Source organism: Leucopleurus acutus, assembly GCF_964270905.1.
Source record: "Leucopleurus acutus genome assembly, chromosome: 13".
In the NCBI taxonomy this organism is placed as follows: domain Eukaryota; kingdom Metazoa; phylum Chordata; class Mammalia; order Artiodactyla; family Delphinidae; genus Leucopleurus; species Leucopleurus acutus.
The window spans coordinates 83990114-84012431 of NC_139155.1; the positions used below are offsets into that span (position 1 = coordinate 83990114).

The window sequence follows — 22318 nt, forward strand, 5'->3', positions numbered from 1 at the left end:
CTCATTCTTTGAGGAGTCCACGGTTTAGAGGGCAGAGCTGGGAAGAGAGATCAGAAACACAGCTAAGTGTAAGATGAGGTAGTGAGTGCTGTCATGAGAAGAGAAGTGATGCTGTTGGTGTTCAGAAGTAGGCAGTGGGGCTTTGAAAAGCCACAGTCATTAGAGTCAAGCAGATCTGTCTTCAGAGTTGGGTGTTAGCTTTGCTACTTGCTAGCAGGCCATGTGACTTAGAGCAAGTTACTTTCTCTTGCAAAAGAGAAATACCATGTTTCCCCTAATCTAAGATAGTATTGATTATGAAATGTGCTTTTATTTTATTTAATATACCACTAAGAGAAAATAAAATGTGATCAGTCATAAGGGTAAGATGCCATCCTCAGTTCAGCATCTGTCAAACTTAAAAAAAAGAAAAGAAAAGAAAAGAAAGGAGGGAGTACATCTTATAAGTGGTGAAAGATAGCAAAAGATAGCAATAAGTCCCTTGCTGAGTTGTCAGCATGGGATGGGATGATAGGATTACCTGTGCCGGACCTGATGCAGAGGGGCTGAGATTTCCAGTCTCCTGAGATGGGGGAGCCAGGACCTGTTGGAAGACCTAGGGAGGACTTCTGGGTGAAGACGTAGCATTGATTTGGGGCCTTAGAGAGTAAATAGGATTTGGGTATGTAAGCAGATCAAAGACGGGGTGGGATTATCCTGATACAGGGAACAGGGAACTGGAGGATGGAAAGTATGGGGGCAGGAAAGGCATTGTTGCTTTTTGCTATTAAATGAGCATCCTGTTTTTTTCGTAACAGTGTGTGCTTATGGGTTCATATGTTGTCACCTCAGAATGTAGTTTCCTTGAGGGCTTGGACTCAGTATCCTCAACACCTATCCCCAACACCTAACACTGGTACTTAGTGTAAATGTTTGTTGAATGAACTAATATGTTAAGTTAGCCTCTTTAGTTGTGTCTGTCACTTTGTAGAGAGTAGCCTAATTTTTTTCACAGTAAAATCTTGACATAGCAAGTGCTTTCCACTCTGGTTTTCACCTTGTTTTTTCTTTTTTTTGGCCTCACGGTTTATGAGATTTAAGTTCCCCGACTAGGGATTGAACCCGGGCCCTCTGTAGTGAGAGCTCGGAGTCCTAACCTCTGGATCGCCAGAGAATTCCCCTCATTTTCACCTTTTAAAGATTGGTTCCTAAGTATAATTGACCTTGCTGCTAGGTGATTTGATGGACTTGGAGCCAAATTGATTCTGTGTCTCCCTTTAAATCTACCCCCCCTGCCATCCCATGCCTGAAATTCTACTAGTGATTCTAACTACTGGTTAATCAGTGCTTTCTGTCCTTGACCAGCCATTTAAAATGCATATGTCTTTGGATTCATAAAATAGATACTTATTGATCATCCACCACATGCTAGGCAATGTGCTCGGAGCAGAGGATAAGCAGTGACAAAAGAAACAAAGCTTACATTCTAGTGCATGAAAGGTACAGATGTACAGGAGGCAAGCAAGAGCTTGCTAAGGGCCCCCAGAGCTTTAAATCTTTAAAAGAACTTGGCCTTGTGTTAATTTCACGATTGTAGGATGATAAACATGTGAAGGCATGTAGTGGTGCTTGCTCTGGATCTAATTTACAAATCGAGAATGTTAGCTTTGTTTCACTTTTATGAGGCTAATGTTTTTTATTTTCTGTTAATATTTGCAGAAGATGAATTGAATCTTCTGGTTATCATAGTTGATACCAACCCAATTTGGTGGGGAAAGCAAGCATTAAAGGAATCTCAGGTAAGATTGCTTGAGAAGGCTTTTGGATAATTCTGGTTTGACTGAGTATATGTTTATGTTGCTTTTTTATTAAGGTATAATTTACATATCATAAAATTCACCTATTATAATGTACAGTTCAGTGTTTTTTTAAGTAAAAATCGCAGTAAAGTTGTTTAACCATCACCACAATTCCATTTTAGAACATTTCTATTTCCCCCCAAAGTTCCCGTGTGCCTGTTTGCAGTCACTGCTTCTACCCCCTAGTTGTAGGCAACCATTGATCTACTTTCTGTCTCTATGTTGACTTTCCTGGACATTTCATATATCGATTCCATATAATACGTAGTCTTTTTTAAAAAACACTTTCTGTTTTGAAATATATTGTTTTGAAATAGTTACAGACTCACAGGAAATTATAAAAGTGGTACAGAGAGGTCCTGTGTGCCCTGGCTTCAGCGTCTCCCAGTAGTAACATCTTATATAACTGTAGTGCAATAGTGAAACCAGGAAATTGACATCAGTACCATCTACAGCGTTTATTCAAATCACAGCAGTTTTGCATCCACTTGTGTGTGTATGTTTAGTTCTTGCAGTCTTATCACATGTAAGATTTGTGTAACCCCAACCAGAATCAAGATACAGAGCTGGAAGAAAAAAAAAAAGATACAGAGCTGTTTCATCGCACAGGAGCTCCCTGGTGGAGGCATCCTTCATGATTGCTGTAACTTTCTAGTCCCTGGTACTAATCTACTAATCTGTTCTTCATCTCTAGAATTTTGTTACGTAAATAGATCAGACAGTATGCAACCTTTGAGGCTGGCTTTTTTTCACTCAACATAATGCCCTTGATCTATTCAAGTCGTTCCATGTACAGAAGTTTGTCCTTTTTATTGCTGAGTAGTAGTCCATGGTGTGATGTACCATAGTTTGTATAATCATTCACCTATCAAAGGACATTTGGGTGGTTTCCAATTTTTGGCTATTACATAAAAAGCTGCTCTGAAAATCTATATACAGGTTTTTGTGTGGATGTAAGCTTTCATTTCTCTGGGATAAATGCCCAGAAATGCAACTGCTGGGTTGTATGTTAATCACATGTTTGATTTTATAAGAAACTGCTTTACTGTTTTCCAGAGTGGCTATACCATTTTACATTCCCACCAGCAAAGTATGAGAGGTCCAGTTCTTTGTATCTTTACCAGCATTTGCTGTTGTGACTTTTTTATGTTAGCTGTTATTATTATTATTATTATTATTATTAGCCTCACCTTGCAGCATGCAGGATTTTAGTTCCCCAACCAGGAATTGAACCTGGGCCCTCAGCAGTGAAAGCACAGAGTCCTAACCACAGGACTGCCAGGGAATTCTCTCGTTAGCGTTTTATAGTTTTCATCAGACAAGTTTTGTAGATTTATACCTAAATACATGTTTTTTAGCAACTGTAAATGAGTAGTATGTTTCAAATTTTGGTTGCCACCTATTTAATATTAGTATATAGAAATATGATTGATTTTTGTGTGTTGCTCCTATATGCTGGGACTTTGCTTCACCTACACTTACTTATTAGTCCTAGCAGTGTTTTTTTTTGTTGTTTTTTTTTTTTTCGATACACGGGCCTCTCACCCTTGTGACCTCTCCCGTTGCGGAGCACAGGCTCCGGATGCGCAGCCTCAGCGGCCATGGCTCACGGGCCCAGCCGCTCCGTGGCATGTGGGATCTTCCTAGACCGGGACACGAACCCGTGTCCCCTGCATCAGCAGGCAGACTCTCAACCACTGCGCCACCAGGGAAGCCCCCCTAGCGGTGTTTTTTAGATTCCTTGGGATTTTCTAAATAGACAGTCATGTCATCTGCAAGTAGGCACAGTTTTATTTTTTTCCTTTCCAATGCACATACCTTTTATTTTCTTCTCCTGCTTTATTGTACTCATAAGACTTACAGTACTACGTTCAGTAAGAGTGGTGAGAGTGGACATCCTTACCTTGCTTCTGATCTTAGAAGGAAAGCATTCAGTCTTTCACTGTTAAGTATGGTGTAAACTGTAGCTTTTTTTTGTAGATGCTCTTCATCCAGTTCAGGAAGTTCTCTTCCTAGTTTTGCTTGGAGATTTTTATCATGAATGGATGTTAAGTTTTGTCAAATGATCTTTCTTCATCAATTAATGATTTTCCTCTTTAGCCTGTCAATATGGTGGATTACACTGATTGATTTTCAAATATTGATCCAGCTTTGCATTCCCAGAATAAACCCCACTTGGATTCAGTTTTTATCTATTTTATGATAGATGCTGGTCTATAGTTTTTTTTTTTCCTTTTTTGTACTGTGTTTGGCTGATTTTGGCTTAAGGGTGATACTGGCTTCATAAACTGAATTGGGAAGTGTTCTCTTCCATTTTCTGGAAGAGATTATTTAGAATTGGTATCAGTTCTTTAAACTTTTGGTATAGTTCTCCAATGAAATTGTCTGGACCTGGAGATTGCTTTTTGGTGAAGTTTTAAACTATGAATTAAATTTCTTTAGTATTAATTAAACTATTTGAATGATCTTTTTCATGTTGGGTGAGTTTTGGTAATAGGTAGTCTTTTGATTTTGGCTTTTTTCACTTAGCATAATATTTTTGAGGTTCATCCATGTTGTAGCATATATTGGTGGTTCCTTTTTATTACTGAACTGTATTTTATAGTATGAATATACCTCTTGCTTCCCTGGTGGCGCAGTGGTTGAGAGTCCGCCTGCCTATGCAGGGGGCACGGGTTCGTGCCCCGGTCCGGGAAGATCCCACATGCCGCGGAGCGGCTGGGCCCATGAGCCATGGCCGCTGAGCCTGCGCGTCGGAGCCTGTGCTCCGCAAGGGGAGAGGCCACAAGAGTGAGACGCCCGCGTACCACAAAAAAAAAAAAAAAAAAAAAGCTGCTTTGAATGAATATACCTCTTGTTTATCTGTTCACAGACATTTAGATTGTTTCCCCTTTTTGACTATTATGAATAATGCTGGTAATTCACAAACAAGTCTTTGTATGAGCGTATGTTCGCATTTCTCTTGAATAGTTAGAGACCTATGAGTTGAATTACTGGGTAATATGGTAAGTTTAGACTGAACTTTTTAAGACGTTGCCAAACTTTTCAAAAGTTGGTACACCCTGGGACTTCCCTGGTGGTGCAGTGGTTAAGAATCCTCCTGCCAATGCAGGGGACACAGGTTCGAGCCTTGGTTCAGGAAGATCCCACATGCTGCAGAGCAACAAAGACTGTGCGCCACAACTACTGAGCCCGTGAGCCACAACTACTGAAGCCCACGCACCTAGAGCTGGTGCTCCGCAACAAGAGAAGCCACCACGATGAGAAGCCCGTGCACTGCAATGAAGAGTAGCCCCCACTCGCCGCAACTAGAGAAAGCCGGCCCACAGCAATGCAGACCCAATGCAGCCAAAAAATAAAATAAATAAATGAAATAAAATAAAATAAAAAGAAGTGGCCAAAAAAAAAAAAAGTTGGTACACTCTTTTCCATTCCCATCAGAAATGTATGAGAGTTCCAGTCTTGTCTTCACATCCTTGCTGACGCTTGTCTATCTTTTTGATTATAGTCATTCTAGTGTAGGTGGTAATATCTCATTTTGGTTTTAATTTGCATTTCCCTAATGACTAATGCTGCTGAGTCTTTTGTTCGTATGCTTATTAGCCATCCATATATTTTCTTTGGTGAAATTTGTATTCAAATATTTTGCCCAATTTAAAAATTTTTAAGTTGGACATTTTCTGAATGGTGTCTTTTTAAAAAATAACTTTATCAAGCTAGAGTTGACATACAATGAGCTGTACATGTTTAAAGTGTTTACTTTGTTATGTTTTAAGTGTTTAATTTGTTGTTTTCACTTATGTATACATTCATGAAATTATCACCACAATCAAAATAATGAACTTATAGATCCATCACCCCCAAAGTTTCTTCCTGTTCCTTTGAATTCATCCCACCCACCTCTCTGCCTGTCCCTTCCCGAGGCAACCAGTGATCTGCTTTCTCTCACTATAGATTAGTTTGCATATTTTAGGTATTTATATATATGGAATCAAACAATTTTTTGTTTTGGGTTTTTTTTTTTCTTTTTTGGTCTGGTGTTTTCACTCAGCATAATTATTTTGAAATTTGTCCATGTTGCTACATGCATCAGTAGTTCATTCCTTTTTATTGCTGAGTAGAATTCCATTGTACAGCTAGACCAGTATATCACTGCATATTACCATATTCTCCAGGAAGACTGTCTTATTTTGAACTCTCATCAGTGGTGTATGAGGATTCTGGGTTTGTTTGTTTGTTTGTTTTTTTTTTGGTACCAACACAAGATGCTCTGTTTTCTTATTTTATCTTTTGCCAGTATGATGTACCAAAATGATCTCAATTTGCTTTTCGTTTATTTAATGGTCCTTTGTATTTCTCCTCTGGGGCATTGCCCTTTTTCTCTTTGCATATTCCTTTTATTTATTTATTTTTAATGGTTTGTGGACACTCTTTATATTAAAGGTTAACTCATCTGTCATACGTTGCAATTATTTTTTTCCAGTTTGTAATTTGCCTCTCACTTTTTTTTTTTTTTTTTTTGCGGTATGCGGGCCTCTTGCTGTTGTGGCCTCTCCCCTTGCGGAGCACAGGCTCCGGACGCGCAGGCTCAGCGGCCATGGGTCACGGGCCCAGCCGCTCTGCGGCATGTAGGATCTTCCCGGACCGGGGCACGAACCCGTGTCCCCCGCATCGGCAGGCGGACTCTCAACCACTACGCCACCAGGGAAGCCCTCACTTTTTTTGTTTAGTCTTTTTTTTGCCATACAGAAATTTTAATAGGTTTGTTTTACATTTTCAAAAATAGAATGAGTGAAATTTATCAGTTTTATTTTCTGCTTGAAGTATTTCTTTAAGAGAAACATGCTTTATTACATGATTATAAAAATATCCACCTGTGTTTTTTTAGTAATATTAGTACTTGTCGGAATGTAAACTCCATGAAAGAAGGGGTCTTCGCCTGGCATATAATAGGTGCTCAGGATACTTAATGAATTCAAAAGTTTTACAATTACCAATTTAATCAGTATATATTAATTGTCTATTCCATGTGTAGCAATAGTTTTCTAGTAATTTTATCATAGAAGTTGTGATATGTTTGCTATTCCCTGAATGTTATGCAGAAAACATTTGTGGAATATTGTAGTGATGTAGAATTGGTTTCATAAGTAAAATTAGAAAACTATAGTTTCTTTTCTTCAGGTTTATCCATATTTTTGCTATGAATATATTTATTTATGAATAAATAGGTTGTATCAATTAACAGTATAACAGCTGCAAAAATAACAGTGAAAATGAATGTCTTTGCATATGATTTCTTGTCTCAGTTGGAATTTTTGTCTTTCTTGGGTTTATATTTCAAATTGGACTGTTTCCATTATCGTGGAGGATGAAAATGTAGCTGGTAGACAGTTATGTAAGGGAGGAGAAAAAGTAAGGGCAATGCTCTATAACCAGTATTAGTAAAGATTGATACTACTGACTAAATTATATTTAGGTCATCTCTAGCACAAATCAGTCATCATGTTTATAAAAAAGGACGATATCTCCTTACTTCCCCAGTTCCATCCCATCCCCCAACAGCAATTCTTCCTTCATTTTGCTCTGCTCCGTGGGATCTGACCTGCCATGTGTTGTTTTTCTAAGCAAGTCAGAAATGAGCAAGTCTGTGCTTTCAGTATTGGAACACTGTAGGTTTCAATGTTTTTGCTTATGACTTTGGAGGGGGGGAGCTCCAGAGCAAATTTTTAGAAGTGAATAATTGTCTAAAATTTAAATGAAATCTTAATCATTTCAAGACCTGACATAGCTATTTGGATAGCTAATTTGCCTTTCTTTTGTCTTCTGTTTTTCAACAGTTTACTTTATCAAAATGCATAGATGCAGTGATGGTGCTAGGAAATTCTCATTTATTCATGAATCGTTCCAACAAACTTGCTGTGATAGCAAGTCACATTCAAGAAAGGTATGACCATTATGATTACTCTTCCTGTTCAGTGCTTAGGGACCCTTGGACCAGATATTACTGGGGTAGATAAATATACCTCAAATAATAAACTGGTAGTAGGTAAGAATTTGGTATGAAGCATTTCAAGAGACAGTAACCCAGTACCTTCTTTATTTTTCTCGTTTTTTAAGAAAACAGTGGAATCATCAAGATATTCTGTGGTGGTAGACTCATGTTTGCCCACTTGCCTATTTTCTACAGTCTTTAAAACTGAAATTTATTATGGAATCTTGAGAGTCTGGAATTGGTGTGGTTTTTGTTACGTGTGCTGGATTTCACTTTGATGTTTAGTGAGGGCTTCAAGTCCTGGTGTAACTAGGTTCTTTTTGGTGTTTTGTTTTTCTGTTTCAGTCGATTCTTATATCCTGGAAAGAATGGCAGACTCGGAGACTTCTTTGGAGACCCTGGCAACGCTTCTTCTGAATTTACTGCCTCAGGAAGCAAAGATGGAAAATATGAGTTGCTAACAGCAGCAAATGAAGTTATTGTTGAAGAGATCAAAGATCTAATGACCAAGAGTAACTGCTTTCAGCTTTTTTTTTTTTCTTCCATTATTGCTGTTTGCACGTGGAGTTGAGTGTGGAGGTCCTTGAGGCTTTGAGTCCAAAACTTTGAGCATCTCGATACTATTTACTTCATTCTCTCTTTTCTTTTAAAAAATCTTTTCCATCAAAGCCTGTGCATTAGCTGCCTGACCTCTGCAGCATTGACCCTGTTCACCATCCTCCGCTTCTTAAAATACTCTGGTTTCTGAGGATAGCCTGTTGACCTATTTTTCCTCTTTTTTGGACCATTCTTTCTTCCATTTCTGACTTTTTCTTCTTAAAAATATATACATTTTTTTATTCTGCCGGGTTATTTTCTTATTTTCTCCCTCTGCGTGTTCTCATCCACTCTTGTCATTAATTATCATTTATTTATGAACACTTCCCAGTTTTTGTCTCTAATCTAGCCTTTCTTTCAACTTGCAAATATCTCCACTTAAATGTCCCACAGTCTCATTAACATGGCCCAGACCAGTTTCATTGTCTTTTCTCTCAGACCACCATTTCCATTTCCTATTTCTGTCACCCCCCAGCCACCTACTTCTGCAAAATTTTCTGTTTTGACTCCTTCCTCCTCATCCAGCATCTAATCTGCTATGAGATCCTATTAGTCTACCCTCAGCAGTATCTCCGAAGTCTGACCCCTTATTACCTGCCATCTAGCTGAGCCTTGGCAGTGCTGACGTTTTGGGCTGGGTGATTCTTTATTGTGGGGCTTTCCTGTGCTTTGAAGGAAAGGCCTCAACCAACTGGATGCCGTAATATCCCCCGGTTGTGAGAACCAGATGTCTCCCATGGGGCACAGTTGCCCAGGTGGAGAGCCTTTGCTCTAGATCGTTGTTACTAACTTCCTAACTGACTCCTGTCTCTCTCCGTTCCAGTCTTTCCACTCAGCATCTAGAGGTATCATCCTAAATATCAGAGCTGCTGTTCCCGCCCTTAAAGACCTTTTGCTGATTCCCTGTTGCCTGCAGGCGGTGGTTTCAATCTGTCTCCTGTGTCCAAATCACCTGTAGGGAAAAGGCAGTTCTAGAGACAGAAAGTGGATTAATGATTTCTCCTGGGGCTGGGGAGGAGCAGAGAAGTGATGGGAATGGGCCCAAGTGATCTTTCAGGGTGATGGAAATGTTCTACAGTTGGATTGTGGCGAGGATTTACATCCCTATAAATTTACTAAAAATCATTGACTTGTGTGCTTAAAAAGATAATTTTGTGATCTGTAAGTTATACCCCAATAAAACTGTTAAAAATCACCTGGAGGGCTTGTTAAAATGAAATACTGAACCCCACTCCATAGTTTCTGATTCAGTGGGTGTAGGGAGGGCCCAAGAATTTGTGTTTCTATTTAGTTCCCTGGTGATATTCCTACAGCTGGTTCTCGAATCATGTTTTGAGCAACCACTGGCCCCAGGGCAAAGTCCCAACTTCTCAGTATAGTGTTCCAGACCTTTCCTGGTCTGACCTCCCCATGGGGTATCAGTGCTCCTGGACCAGTTGCAGGCCCTGTTCGCACAGCGTGTCAATCTGGGCTCCCCACCTTCTTGTGCTGAAGGTATAGAATTTTTATTTTTATGAGAGTGACTGTTTTTCACTCAAGTCTCTGAATAAGTTGTAAACCTCGTCCCTGCCTCCCACAGCCAGGGCACTTTCTCCAGTCCTCTTATCACGGCTTTCCCAGGCAGGTGGGAGGCAGTGGGAAGGGCTCGGGGCCTGGCCAGGGGCCACTGTCCAGGCTGCCTGCAGTTGCACAGGGCCTCTGCTACTGCTTAGGTCATTGAGCAACCACAACCTTCCCCAGTAACACCAGGATACCTTTTATTATCTGTTTTTTATAACATAACCATTTTAACCATTTTTAAGTGTACAGGTCAGTGGCGTTAAGTACATTCACGCTGTTGTGCAAAATCACCACTGTCCATTTCCAGAACTGTTTCATCATCGAAAACTGAAACTTTATACCCATTAAACAACAACCCCCCATTCCTGCCCCTTTAGCCCCCAACCACCAGGGTATTTTAAATTGAGAAAATGTTTAAAAATTGCTTATCTATGTTTTTAAACCCAGTTTGAAAATGTCATCTGATTTCATTCATGAAGAAGAATGCTTTGGTTTGAAAATGATTTTAGGTCAAGAAAGTACCTAAAAATTCCCTTTTTAATGTTTTTTGTTATCTACAGGTGACATAGAGGGTCAACATACAGAAACTCTGCTGGCAGGATCCCTTGCCAAAGCTCTTTGCTGTATCCTTGGTGTTTTAATCATTCAGAAGGTGTTTTCTTGTAATAAAGAGATCTGAACTTGTGATAGTTCTCAGAACCTTGGGTGCCCATGTTAATGGAAGGCATGAGTGTTCTAAAGTGGTAGATAATCAAAAAGTAGTTTATCTTGGCTTTGACATGTTTTTAGGACAAGCTAAGAATGAGAAGACTCTAGTTTCTCCAGCATGTCTTGCTCGTAATTCATTGTTCCTCAGGATGCTTCTTTGCTTCTTATTAGACAAATTAAAAAAAAAATTTTTTTTCGTCTCTCGTGTTGGAAGCAGGGTTTAATTTAAAAAGCCATTTACTAACCCTGGGGCTTATTAAATGAGTAGCTGCTTCTCTACGGGAGAATGCATTATTTTGCACACCTTTATAAGCATTTTGATTATGTTTGTGTGATATTTTCTCAGTCTTAAGTAATTTAGTTTGTTCGTTTTGTACAATATTGAGTCTGTCCAGACCTTGACTGGGGGTGTCTGATCATCTGGGTATGCTTTTCAAATTCATTATCTCATTTGATGGTGTATTGATTTACTTGTGTTCCCAGTATTCAAATCCAGGACATGGTGGATAATCATAGAACAAGCAGGTGGATAATCAAAGAACAATCAAATCTACTAATTTTAATTTTCTGGGATAAAGATCATATTTTGGTCGGGTTATAAAGCCCACTTGATTACAGAGTTAGTAATTGGAAGCTCCCAATCAGTCTTGTTTTGTGTGTTTATTGTGGGCCTTGGAGCTTTTCCTTTTTTCAGCTGGGTGGATGCTGGATTTATTTAACTAAAATTGAGGTTATTTTTCTGTTTACTATTAGTATTTATGAAATAATATTTTTAAATTCCTTAATGCTAAGAAAATAAGACATTCATAGAATGAGCAAGGATGTTAAAGGTAGGCACCTACATTCTTCTATGAGACTGTAATCTTTATTTTACTACTATAACTTTCAGGTACTGTTTAAAAATTGGTGAGAAAACCTTATATGTAATATGTTTAATAAGATTCAGTTAAATTGTACACTGTTTTTATCTCTTTATAGATAATCAGGAAATGAAATCAAGGATATTGGTAAGATTAAAAAGATATCAAAACGATGTTTTTATACCAGCTAAAGCCAATTAGAAAACATAATGGGAAATAAGACCCATTTATAATAGAAACAATAATTATTAAGTACCCAGAATTAATTAACAAGGAATACGTAAAATTGATTATGATGAAAAACGAAAATTCTGAGACATGAAATAATTGAATAAATGGAGAGCCATATTTTTTTCTTTTTAAAATTCGTGCGTTATTATTATTTATTATTATTGTTTTTAACATCTCTGTTGCAGTATAATTGCTTTACAATGGTGTGTTAGTTTCTGCTTTATAACAAAGTGAATCAGCTATACATATACATATGTCCCCATATCTCCTCCCTCTTGCATCTCCCTCCCTCCCACCCTCCCTATCCCACTCCTCTAGGTGGACACAAAGCACCAAGCTTGTCTCCCTGTGCTATGCGGCTGCTTCCCACTAGCTATCTGTTTTACATTTGGTGGTATATATATGTCCATGCCACTGTCTCACTTAAAAATATGGAATGCTTCACGAATTTGCGTGTCATCCTTGCGCAGGGGCCATGCTAATCTTCTCTGTATGGTTCCAATAAAATTTGTATTTTTTTAAAATTAAAGTATAGTTGACATACAATATTATTTATGCTACAGGTGTATGATACAGTGATCCACAATTTCTAAAGGTTATACTCCATTTATAGTTATTATAAAATATTGGCTATATTCCCCATATTTTTGTACAGTTGTACAGTGTATCCTTGTAGCTTATTTTATGCATAATAATTTGTACTTCTTACTCCTTTACCCCTATATTGTCCCTCCCCTCTTCCCTCTCCCCACTGGTAACCACTAGTTTTTGGAGATCCATACTTTATTCTTCAATGTCAATTTTTCCAATATTAAACTGTAAGTTCAATGCAATCTCAGAATATTAATCAGATTTTTTTTTCCTGGCAGAGTGGGGGGATTTAAGAAAGTCAACAGTTTATCTGAAAGAAGAAATCAATGAGAATAGCCAGGAGCTTTCTGAAAGAAAATGGTAGGCAGGAACTTGCTCAGTTGACTTAAAGAAAGACACACAACATAAGAGTTGTGAGTTGTTAAGTTTTATACAGAGTCTTACTGAGGATTATAGCCCAGGAGACAGCCAGTCAGCTGTGAGGAAACTGCCCCAAAGAGGTAGGGGAGAAGCCAGTTTATATGTGATTTTTTGGCTAGGAAATTCATGCAGTCAAGCATATATCTTGGTAAAAGATTACGGCTAATCACGAAGAACAGATATCTCAAGTTAGTGATTTTAGTGCTTTTCTATTTCTTTTTTCAGTTCTTGTCTGCGAAGAGGCAAGAATCTGGGGTCATTGAAATTCTTCCTGAGATATGCATCTAACTATCTAAAGGCCTATTTATCCAAAGCACAGTCCCTCATCCTGTTTTTCATCCTGAACTCCTCTCAGGGTGCGCTGTCGGTGGGCAGCTGCAGTGAGTTCCCCGTTAACCCTTGTAGAACTGGGTAGTGAGCAGTTCTCTTTGTTCTTCTTTGTGCACACTCCTTTAGGCATTAAAACACATTATAAAGCTACAGTAACTGTGGTTCTGGTATAGTAGTAGGCAAACAGATAATGGAAAAGACTAGAGTCCAGAAACCAGGTACAGTGGGGTTTGACATATGATAAACGAAACACTTCACGTTAGTGGGAGGGAAATGGATTATTCAATAAAAGGTGCTGGGCCAGTTGATTGGCCATTTGCGGGAAAGGAAAGCTAGATCTCACTGCTTATACCTAAACACATTCTAGTAAAGATCAAACATTTCAATGTAAAAATTCAAGTCATAAAAGCTCTAGAAGAAAATATCTGTTTATAGTCTTGTGTTGATGAGTATCTTGCTAAGCATGATATGAAACTTTAAAAGGAAGCGTAAGACCTCAAAAAAATAAACCCCCCAAAACAAGGATGGGAAAAAAAAAAACTATTAGGAAAAAGTACTTTCAGTATAGCTACCTGACAGGATTAATGTAATATTTCTAAAATAAAAAAGAGCTCTTGTAAATTAATTTTTAAAAGTCAGGGTTGACTCTAAAGAAACAAGTGGGAAACGAGCAATCTGCAGAAGAGGAAATGAAAACGACCAGTTAGCATTTGGAAATATGGTCAGCCCTGCTAGTGGTTATTCCCTTGCATCGCCCATGGGAGGATAAACTGGTACAGCTTTTCTGGAGGGCAGTTTGGTAGTATGTATCAAAATTAAATGTGCAGACACTTCAGTAATCTCACTGATTATTTTAGGAGCTAATCGGAGAGTTGTGCAAAGGGTAGATGAGAGCGTTCGTTAGAGCATTGTCTAAAACCGAGGTTTGGAAACTGCTTCAATGTCTTCTATAGATAATTGGTTAAACGGTGGAAATCTATGAACTCAGCATGAAGGATGGTTACATCCAAATTTATTGATGTAAGATTTTACCCCCAGATATTGTGGACTGAAAAAGCAGGTTGCAGAACACTAGATAGAGTATCATCCTGGGGGGTGTATGTGTGAGTATATATACATGGCCACATAAGTGCTCTTTAGAAACTATTAACAAGGGTTATTTCTTGAGGGGTAGGATTTGGGGGAGATTTTTGCAGTCATCTTTACAGTTTTAGGTATTATTTAATAATAATTTCAAAGACAGAAAGATGATATTGGTTGTAATTTGTAGTATATTGTGATGACATTTGAGTGAGAATACTAGGATGTGGCTGAAAGGTATTAACATGGATGTGATTTTTAGGTTATTAAGGCTGCAGAAGACAGCACGTTGCAGTATATGAACTTCATGAATGTCATCTTTGCAGCACAGAAGCAGGTGAATTGAGAGCCTTCTTTTTAAAGAATATTGATTTCATAATGAAGGAGTTAATTTTATTGTTTGAATGACCTACTTAGAGAGGTATTCTGACTAGATACTTATTAAGGGGTTGGGAATCTGGAGTCCATATTTTGTACAATACTAGTCATTTCTCTATTTTGGGTCCTGGACCCTTGAGAATCTGATGGGTCCCCAGAAAAATATGCACTCAAACAGTTTTGCAGATAGTTTTGTGGTATTCCTGCAACCATTTAGCCCATCCTTGGACCCCAGGCTAAGAATTCTAGGTTTTATAGTTTGCTGCATACCTTGCTTCAATTTCTCTGTCTCTTTGCTTCAGGGAGGTCTTAAAAAGATTTGATATTTTTACTTTGCAAATAACCGAAGTGTTCAGATGAGTTATCACTAACACGTTTTCTTCTTTGATATGTTAAAAAAAAACTTCCTTAACACTTCAGTTTTAACCTAAAGTGCTACTATAGCCATGTAAAATATTCTCCATCTTGGAGTGGTAGCATGATATAGTGAAAAGACCATGGACTTTGGGGACAGGCAGACTGGGGGTGACAGCACTGCTTCCCCTTGGCTCTGTGACCACTGCCCGGCCAAGGCCTGGGTGCTTCAGCTGTAAAATGAAAATCAGATATCTACCTTGCAGAGTTATTATGCATGTTAAATGAGCCATTTTAAGAATAGAGTCTGGCATATAGTAGGTTCTCACTGTAAGGTAGTCATTATTATTCCTATAATATTTTTTGAAATGTTCATTTCAGAATATTTTGATTGATGCCTGTGTGTTAGACTCCGATTCAGGACTCCTCCAACAGGTATATTTTATTTTATTTTATTTTTATTTATTTTTTAAAATAAATAAATTAATTTATTTATTTAATTTATTTTGGCTGCGTTGGGTCTTCGTTGCTGTGCACGGACTTTCTCTAGTTGCAGCGAGTGGGGGCTATTCTTCGTTGCAGCGTGCAGGCTTCTCATTGCGGTGGCTTCTCGTTGTGGAGCGTGGGCTCTAGGTGCGCGGGCTTCAGTAGTTGTGGCTCGCGGGCTGTAGAGCACAGGCTCAGTAGTTGTGGTGCATGGGCTTAGTTGCTCCATGGCATGTGGGATCTTCCCGGCCCAGGGCTCGAACCTGTGTCCCCTGCATTGGCAGGCGGATTCTTAACCACTGCACCACTAGGGATGCCCAAAAGGTATATTTTAAATGAATGCTTGGTATTGGTGGTTATGAAAGCGTGGTGTGTTCTCTTACTTTTTGTTAAATGCTTTTCATCTACCAGTCTTCACACATTTTTATTTTTTAATATTTTATTTATTTGCTTATTTAGGCTGTGCCGAGTCTTAGTTGCGGCATGCGGGATCTAGTTCCCTGACCAGGGGTTGAACCTGGGCCCCTGCACTGGGAGCTCGGAGCCTTACCCACTGGACCACCAGGGAAGTCCCCACACATTTTTAAGGATTAGCCTGTATGATGCTTTAGATTAGAGCACCAACATCTCTCTGGTTTCTTTGATATTTTTACTTACATTTTACACAATGATTTGATTGAATTTGTAAAAGTAATTTACACATTAAAACAAATTCAAGCAACACAGAAAAGTATTTTTTAAAAGTTAAAAAAAGGGCTTCCCTGGTGGCGCAGTGGTTGAGAGTCCGCCTGCCGATGCAGGGGACACGGGTTTGTGCCCTGGTCCGGGAAGATCCCACATGCCGCGGAGCGGCTGGGCCCGTGAGCCATGGCCGCTGAGCCTGCGCATCCGGAGCCTGTGCTCCGCAACGGGAGAGGCCACAACAGTGAGAAGCCCGCATACCGCAAAAAAAAAAATAAAAATAAAAATTCCCTTCAAATCCTATCATCTGAAAGTTACTGTTGTTAGTATTAGGTGAACAGCATGACAGATCTCTCTATACATACAGATGGAAGAATAGGTCACTAAGCAAAGACTTTTATAAAAATAGGATCATATTCCAGATCTGCGCTATTCTTTATGGTAGCCATATGGCTGCTGAGCTCTTGAAATGAGTCTGATCTGAATTGAGGTGTGCATAAGTATACACACTGAATTTCAAAAACTTAGTATTGAAAAAAACAATGTAAAATATCTCATTAATGATACTTATACTGATTACATGTTAAAATGATAACACTTTGGATATATTGAGTTAAATAAAAATGCTCTTAAAATTAATTTTATCTCTTTTTTTAAAAATAAATTTATTTTTGGCTGCATTTGGTTTTCCTTGCTGTGCACGGGCTTTCTCTAGTTGCAGCGAGTGGGGGCTACTCTTTGTTTCAGTGCATGGGCTTCTCATTGCGGTGGCTTCTCTTGTTGCAGGGCACGGGCTCTAGGTGCGTGGGCTTCGGTAGTTGTGGCACACGGGCTCAGTAGTTGTGGCTTGTGGGCTCGGGCGCAGGCTCAGTAGTTGTGGCGCACGGGCTTAGTTGCTATGCGGCATGTGGGATCTTCCCGGACCAGGGCTTGAACCCATGTCCCCAGCAATGGCAGGCAGATTCTTAACCACTGCGCCACCAGATGTTATTTTTAATCAAAATATGAAACTGAATTTTACTTTAAAAAGGGAAAAGAAAAAAAACAGAAATAAGACTGAAGAAATTACTAAACTTTTGATAAACGTTTTTTGACTGCAAGAAATATTATTTCCTAAAAGATTAGTTAAAAGCACAAAATTGTAGAAAACTTTGAGTTTAGGTTACTGCTGGGGATGCGTGGGGAAAGGGAGATACAACCAGAAAGTACACCAGCTACAAATGTTCTAGAATTATCCTATTTCTTAAGCTTGATGGTAAGTGCATGGTGTTTGTTGGGAATGTGAAAAGGTACAGCCACTTTGGAATACAGTCTGAAACTTCCTCAGAAAGTTAAACATAGAATTACCAGTTGAGTCCACAATTCCATTCTTAGGTATATATTTAAGAAAAATGAAAACGTGTCCATAAAAGATACTGTACGTGAATATTCATAGCTGTGCTATTCATAATAACCCAGAAGTGGAAACAACTCAAAATGCCCATCAGTGGATGAATGGATAAATAAATTGTGGTCTATCCATGAAATGGAATATTATTTGGTCATAAAAGGGAATGAAGTACTGATACATGCTACAGTATGAATGTACCTTGAAAACATTATCCTAAGTGCAAGAAGTAAAAGGAAACATATTGTCTGATTCCATTTGTATGAAGTGTTCAGAATAGGCAAATCCATAGAAACAGAAAGCAGATGACTGGTTGCCAGGGGAAAGGAGGGATGGAGAATCACTGTTAATGGGGATGGGATCTCTTTTTAGGGTGATGAAAATGTTCTGCAACTAGATAGCGGTGACAGTTGCACAACTCTGAATATTCTAAAAACTAGTAAATTGTACACTTTAAAAGGGTGAGTTTAATAGCATGTGAATTACGTCTCAAACTGTTACTAAAAGATACAATGAGAATGAATAAACATGGCAAGAATAGAAATTTATCAGTAGCAAACTAACAGGAAAAAGGGCTTGTACTCTTATATTACAGTCTTCAAAGGGTGAAAGGGTGTGGGCCAAGGGGAACGCAAGATATTTGAACATCTGAAGAGGTAGCTGCAAGTTTCTGGTCCTCCTGCACTCTGGGAAGAGATTCCCTTTTAATTCGCTGTGTCGTATCTTCCTCTCCTTTTGGAGACCTGAAGAGTTGCTGGTGAGAATGACCTCCCGCTGGAAAAGCTAAGCGAGTGCTGGTTTGGCTGAGAGCCCTTTGTCTTGCAGGCTTGTGACATCACAGGGGGACTGTACTTGAAGGTGCCTCAGATGCCCTCCCTTCTGCAGTATTTACTGGTAAGGAAATGTCAACAGTGAACCTAATGCCTTGAGTCCAGTGAGACCCCTGTTTCCTGGGGAATGAACAGGAGTAAGATGGCTGATGCTTAGTAACTGGAAGAAAGGAACAGAGGGGTGACCTAGGGAATTCGAACTTAAGGGAGTCTTTGGACCCTGTAAGCTGTATGCGGAATGCTGTATGCCTGTGTGGTGGTGCTCAATAATTGTGGAATGGCTAGAAACACATTTCTAATAGTCTATTTCTAATAGACTTTCAAGGAAAATCTAATTTAGTATTCTCAGTGTTTACTGGCTAATATCTGCTATCTGTGTCCTGGCTTCGGGTTGTTTTCCCCAATGTTTTAAATAAAATTTCCTTGCTTTTTTTTTTAAACAGTGGGTTTTTCTTCCTGATCAAGATCAGAGGTCTCAGTTAACCCTTCCACCCCCAGTTCACGTTGACTACCGGGCTGCTTGCTTCTGCCATCGAAATCTCATTGAAATCGGCTACGTGTGTTCTGTGTGCTTGTCAAGTAAGTTCACGTAGCGCTGAGTTTTTCTATGTTGTGGAGGAGTGTGCAGAAAACATCTCCAACTATGTGACTGTTAGACCGTCCTGTTCATTTTTCGTTTTTTCAATTTGCAGTATTCTGCAACTTCAGTCCTATCTGCACTACATGCGAGTAAGTATCTTTGAGGCTGTGAGGCTGGCTTGCCCTTTATAGAGATTTAGAGCATTAAAAAGTATTTCCTTCTCTGTATTATTTCAGGACAGCCTTTAAGATTTCTCTCCCTCCTGTACTGAAGGCCAAGAAAAAGAAACTGAAAATGTCCGCATGACAGTAAAAATTGTTTCCCCATCACTTAGAGCTATTAATGGAAATTATATGGCAGAATCTTTGTTAGGAAGGCGCTGAAAAAAATAGAGATATGTGTAAGATAAATTTTAGTGAACTTTCTTACAGGAAATATACTAAAACATCATCCTCATCCTATGCTTCCTGGGGGCTGATTTATTTGAGGGAGTCATTCTATGCAATGTACCCTAAAATTTTTTCTGACTGGTTTTTGTCCAGAAATGGAGGAAGAAAGCACAAATTTGTGATTTTTTTTTTTTAAATGAGGTGATCGTTTGTCAAAGCCATTCTGTACTGACTGATTATAAGCGTCAGAACCTACCAAGTCTAGGTTCTTACTGTGAAATGTATGATGTGAAATTTGAACACAGTTTTGGAAAAAGTGACTATTTATGGAGTAATGGCATTAATCAAGATAGAACATGTTACTTGAGTCCACTTCGACGGTAGTCACATAAATAAAATCCTTGTTTTCTAGATTGAGATTTAGCTCCAGATATTAGCAGATACTTATTCTTTTGTCTGACATTAGTACATGTTTGGGCAGAGTTATCCAAATGATAGTTTGTCACTGAATATCTCTAAAATCTGATTTTAAGTGAGTAAGGAGAGTGAGTGCAGTAGTCTGGTGGGAACTTTTTCTTTAAGAACAGTTGTGTGAAGAGCTTATTTGTGAAAGCCAGGGTCTGGGTTCTGAGGGGGAATTTCTTGGGGAGAATGGATTCTGTACAGTGAAGTGTTGCCCCACATAGAATTCATCCCTTTTTTAATGAGGAGGGGGAAAGCATTAATACTGGAGAACTGTTCTCTAGAAGTTTTGGACTTAATACTGAAAAATTCTATAAGTTCAAAAGAAAAATTATTTGCAACAATAAAAAACTTATTTTTCTATGTAACCTTGAAGTTATTAAAAGTCCTTTTAAATTCCAGCAGAGTGTAGGAAGCGTTTTTAGGAATGGTGGCCAATTTAATTTTTTTTTTAAAGTAAATTGACAAAGACCTATTTGTGTATACAACCTTGTATATAAATAAGATTTTAATTTTCTCTTGATACCATCTCAGAAACTGAGTCTCATTTAAGCAATTTGGTGTTTGGTTGGATTATTTCAAGTAGATTTTATATTCTGCATTTTCAATTTTGTTAACAAATACACAAAGATTTTGGTGATCACTTTGCAAGTATTTGCTAACCTTTAAGAATCTGTTTGTCTTTTAAAAATAATAATTAATATTTCACAGCCTAACTATGTGTAATGGAGATCTCTATTTTAAGTCTAGGAAACAAAGAATCATATATCTAAAGATGAATAATTTCAAACAAGCTGATAAGGTTTTTGTTATTACTTTTTCATTTGACATGTTTTATGAACTGGCCTAATTCTGTTTAAATTTTATTTTTAACAGTTGTGTTTGTTGTTTATTTTGTATAAATGTTTATAATAAAATAATTTAAACTTTCATATTTGCTTATTTCCTCTCATTCATTGTTTATTTCATGCTCATTCAATTCTTCAACTCTGTACTTTTTACCTGGATTTGGTCACATGTCAGACAGTTTTTTATTCAACTCTGAAGAACTTTAATTTCAGATCTTGCCAAAACTCTCACAAAAATATTGTTACAAATACTATACAATTATAGATTGATATGAAAATTTTAATACAAGATTTCTTACACACCATACATGGATTCTCGCAGTGAATTGGTTCACCACTGCTCTGATGGCTAACAAAATGAGTGAACATTTATTGAGTGCTTACTATATGCCAGGCATTAGCCTAAGCTCATTAGATATGCTACCTCACTTAATTCTCACACAATCCTATTTGGGAGAGACTATTATCTCCTTTTTAAAGATGAGGAAGGACTTCCCTGGTGGTCCAGTGGCTAAGACTCTATGCTCCCAATGCAGGGGACCCGGGTTCCATCCCTGGTCAGGGAAATAGATCCCACATGCTGCAACTAAAGATCCTGCATGCCTCAATGAAGATCCCGAGTGCTGCAACTAAGACCTGGCGCAGCCGAATGAATGAATGAATGAATGGCTTCCCTGGTGGCCCAGTGGTTAAGAATCCGCCTGCCAGTGCAACGGACACGGGTTCAGGCCTTGGTCTGGGAAGATCCCACATGCCGCGGAGCAACTACGCCCATGTGCCACAACTACTGAGGCTGCACTCTACAGTCCACGTGCCACGACTACTGAGTCCGTGAGCCACAACTACTGAACCCTGCACGCCTAGAGCCCATACTCCTCAACAAGAGAAGCCACCGCAATGAGAAACCCGCACAACAAAGAGTAGCCCCTGCTCACCGCAACTAGAGAAAGCCCGCACACAGCAACGAAGACCCAACGCAGCCAAAAAAAAATAATAATAATAAAGATGAGGAAGCCCAAGCTTAGAGAGGTTAAGTGACTTTCCCAAGGTCACTTAATGTAGAAGGAAGGTGAAACCCAAACCAGGCAGTCCGACCTCAGAGCCTGCACGCTTAGTTACCGAACTATAATAACGCTTGAGATAATTTGAGGCTACCGACATAAAAAGGAACTGTTTTTAAGGCAGAATTTTGATGCTTTTGCATCTCCCTAATGCTGGGCAAAACCTCTTGTGTGTTCTTTGATAAGACCTGCTTTCGGAGTTCTGAGAGCTCTGTGTGGTACAAACAAAGCCTTCAAAAAACTGGGAAAATAATAAAAACAATTCAACAACACAATTATAGCACTGCAGCCTCACCCCCTTTTTGTCCCTCCCCCCAAATCACCATAAAAATCAAGTTTATTAAGTTGCTTGTTTACCATCCAGTGTCTGTAGGCTCGCTCTTGCATTAACTCCAGGTTGATTGAATTAACTGCAGGTTGGAGGAACTCTGGCTTTTAAAATGAACACGCTTACCTACTTTTTCGTGATCCTTTGCGTGGAATGAAGGCGGCGGAAGGACTTAAGGCCCGTGGGCTGGGCTGAGATGCGGCGGCTGGGTTTGAGGGTGGGCGCTCTCTGCTGCTGGCCCAATCACGGTGCGCCGCTCCGCCAGACCGGCGGCCGATTGGTGGTTGCCATAGCTCCGGGTGTTCGCTTGACAAGATGGCGGAGAGT

General features: G+C 39.0%; 1 protein-coding gene across 1 annotated transcript; it reads left to right on the forward strand.

The window, feature by feature from the left end:
* The first annotated feature begins 1625 nt into the window (after nt 1-1625).
* GTF2H3 (general transcription factor IIH subunit 3) lies at nt 1626-20594 on the forward strand. The gene is made up of 12 exons (XM_082853431.1): nt 1626-1778; nt 7676-7782; nt 8176-8342; nt 10548-10610; nt 11496-11525; nt 11674-11702; nt 14470-14544; nt 15321-15374; nt 18319-18387; nt 18767-18902; nt 19016-19052; nt 19140-20594. The coding sequence occupies exons 1-12, from the start codon at nt 1638-1640 to the stop codon at nt 19207-19209; spliced, it is 978 nt and encodes a 325-aa protein (XP_082709557.1). The 5' UTR covers nt 1626-1637; the 3' UTR covers nt 19210-20594.
* The last annotated feature ends 1724 nt before the right edge of the window (nt 20595-22318 follow it).

What these genes read in the sequence shown, in the direction of transcription:
- GTF2H3 (XM_082853431.1), top strand. Translation starts at nt 1,638, where the DNA reads ATGTTAGCTTTGTTTCACTTTTATGAGGCTAATGTTTTTTATTTTCTG. An exon ending in TCTTTGCAGCACAGAAGCAG is followed by an intron (nt 14,545 to 15,320) that starts GTGAATTGAGAG and finishes TGTTCATTTCAG; the next exon opens with AATATTTTGATTGATGCCTG. An exon ending in CCTATCTGCACTACATGCGA is followed by an intron (nt 19,053 to 19,139) that starts GTAAGTATCTTT and finishes GTATTATTTCAG; the next exon opens with GACAGCCTTTAAGATTTCTC.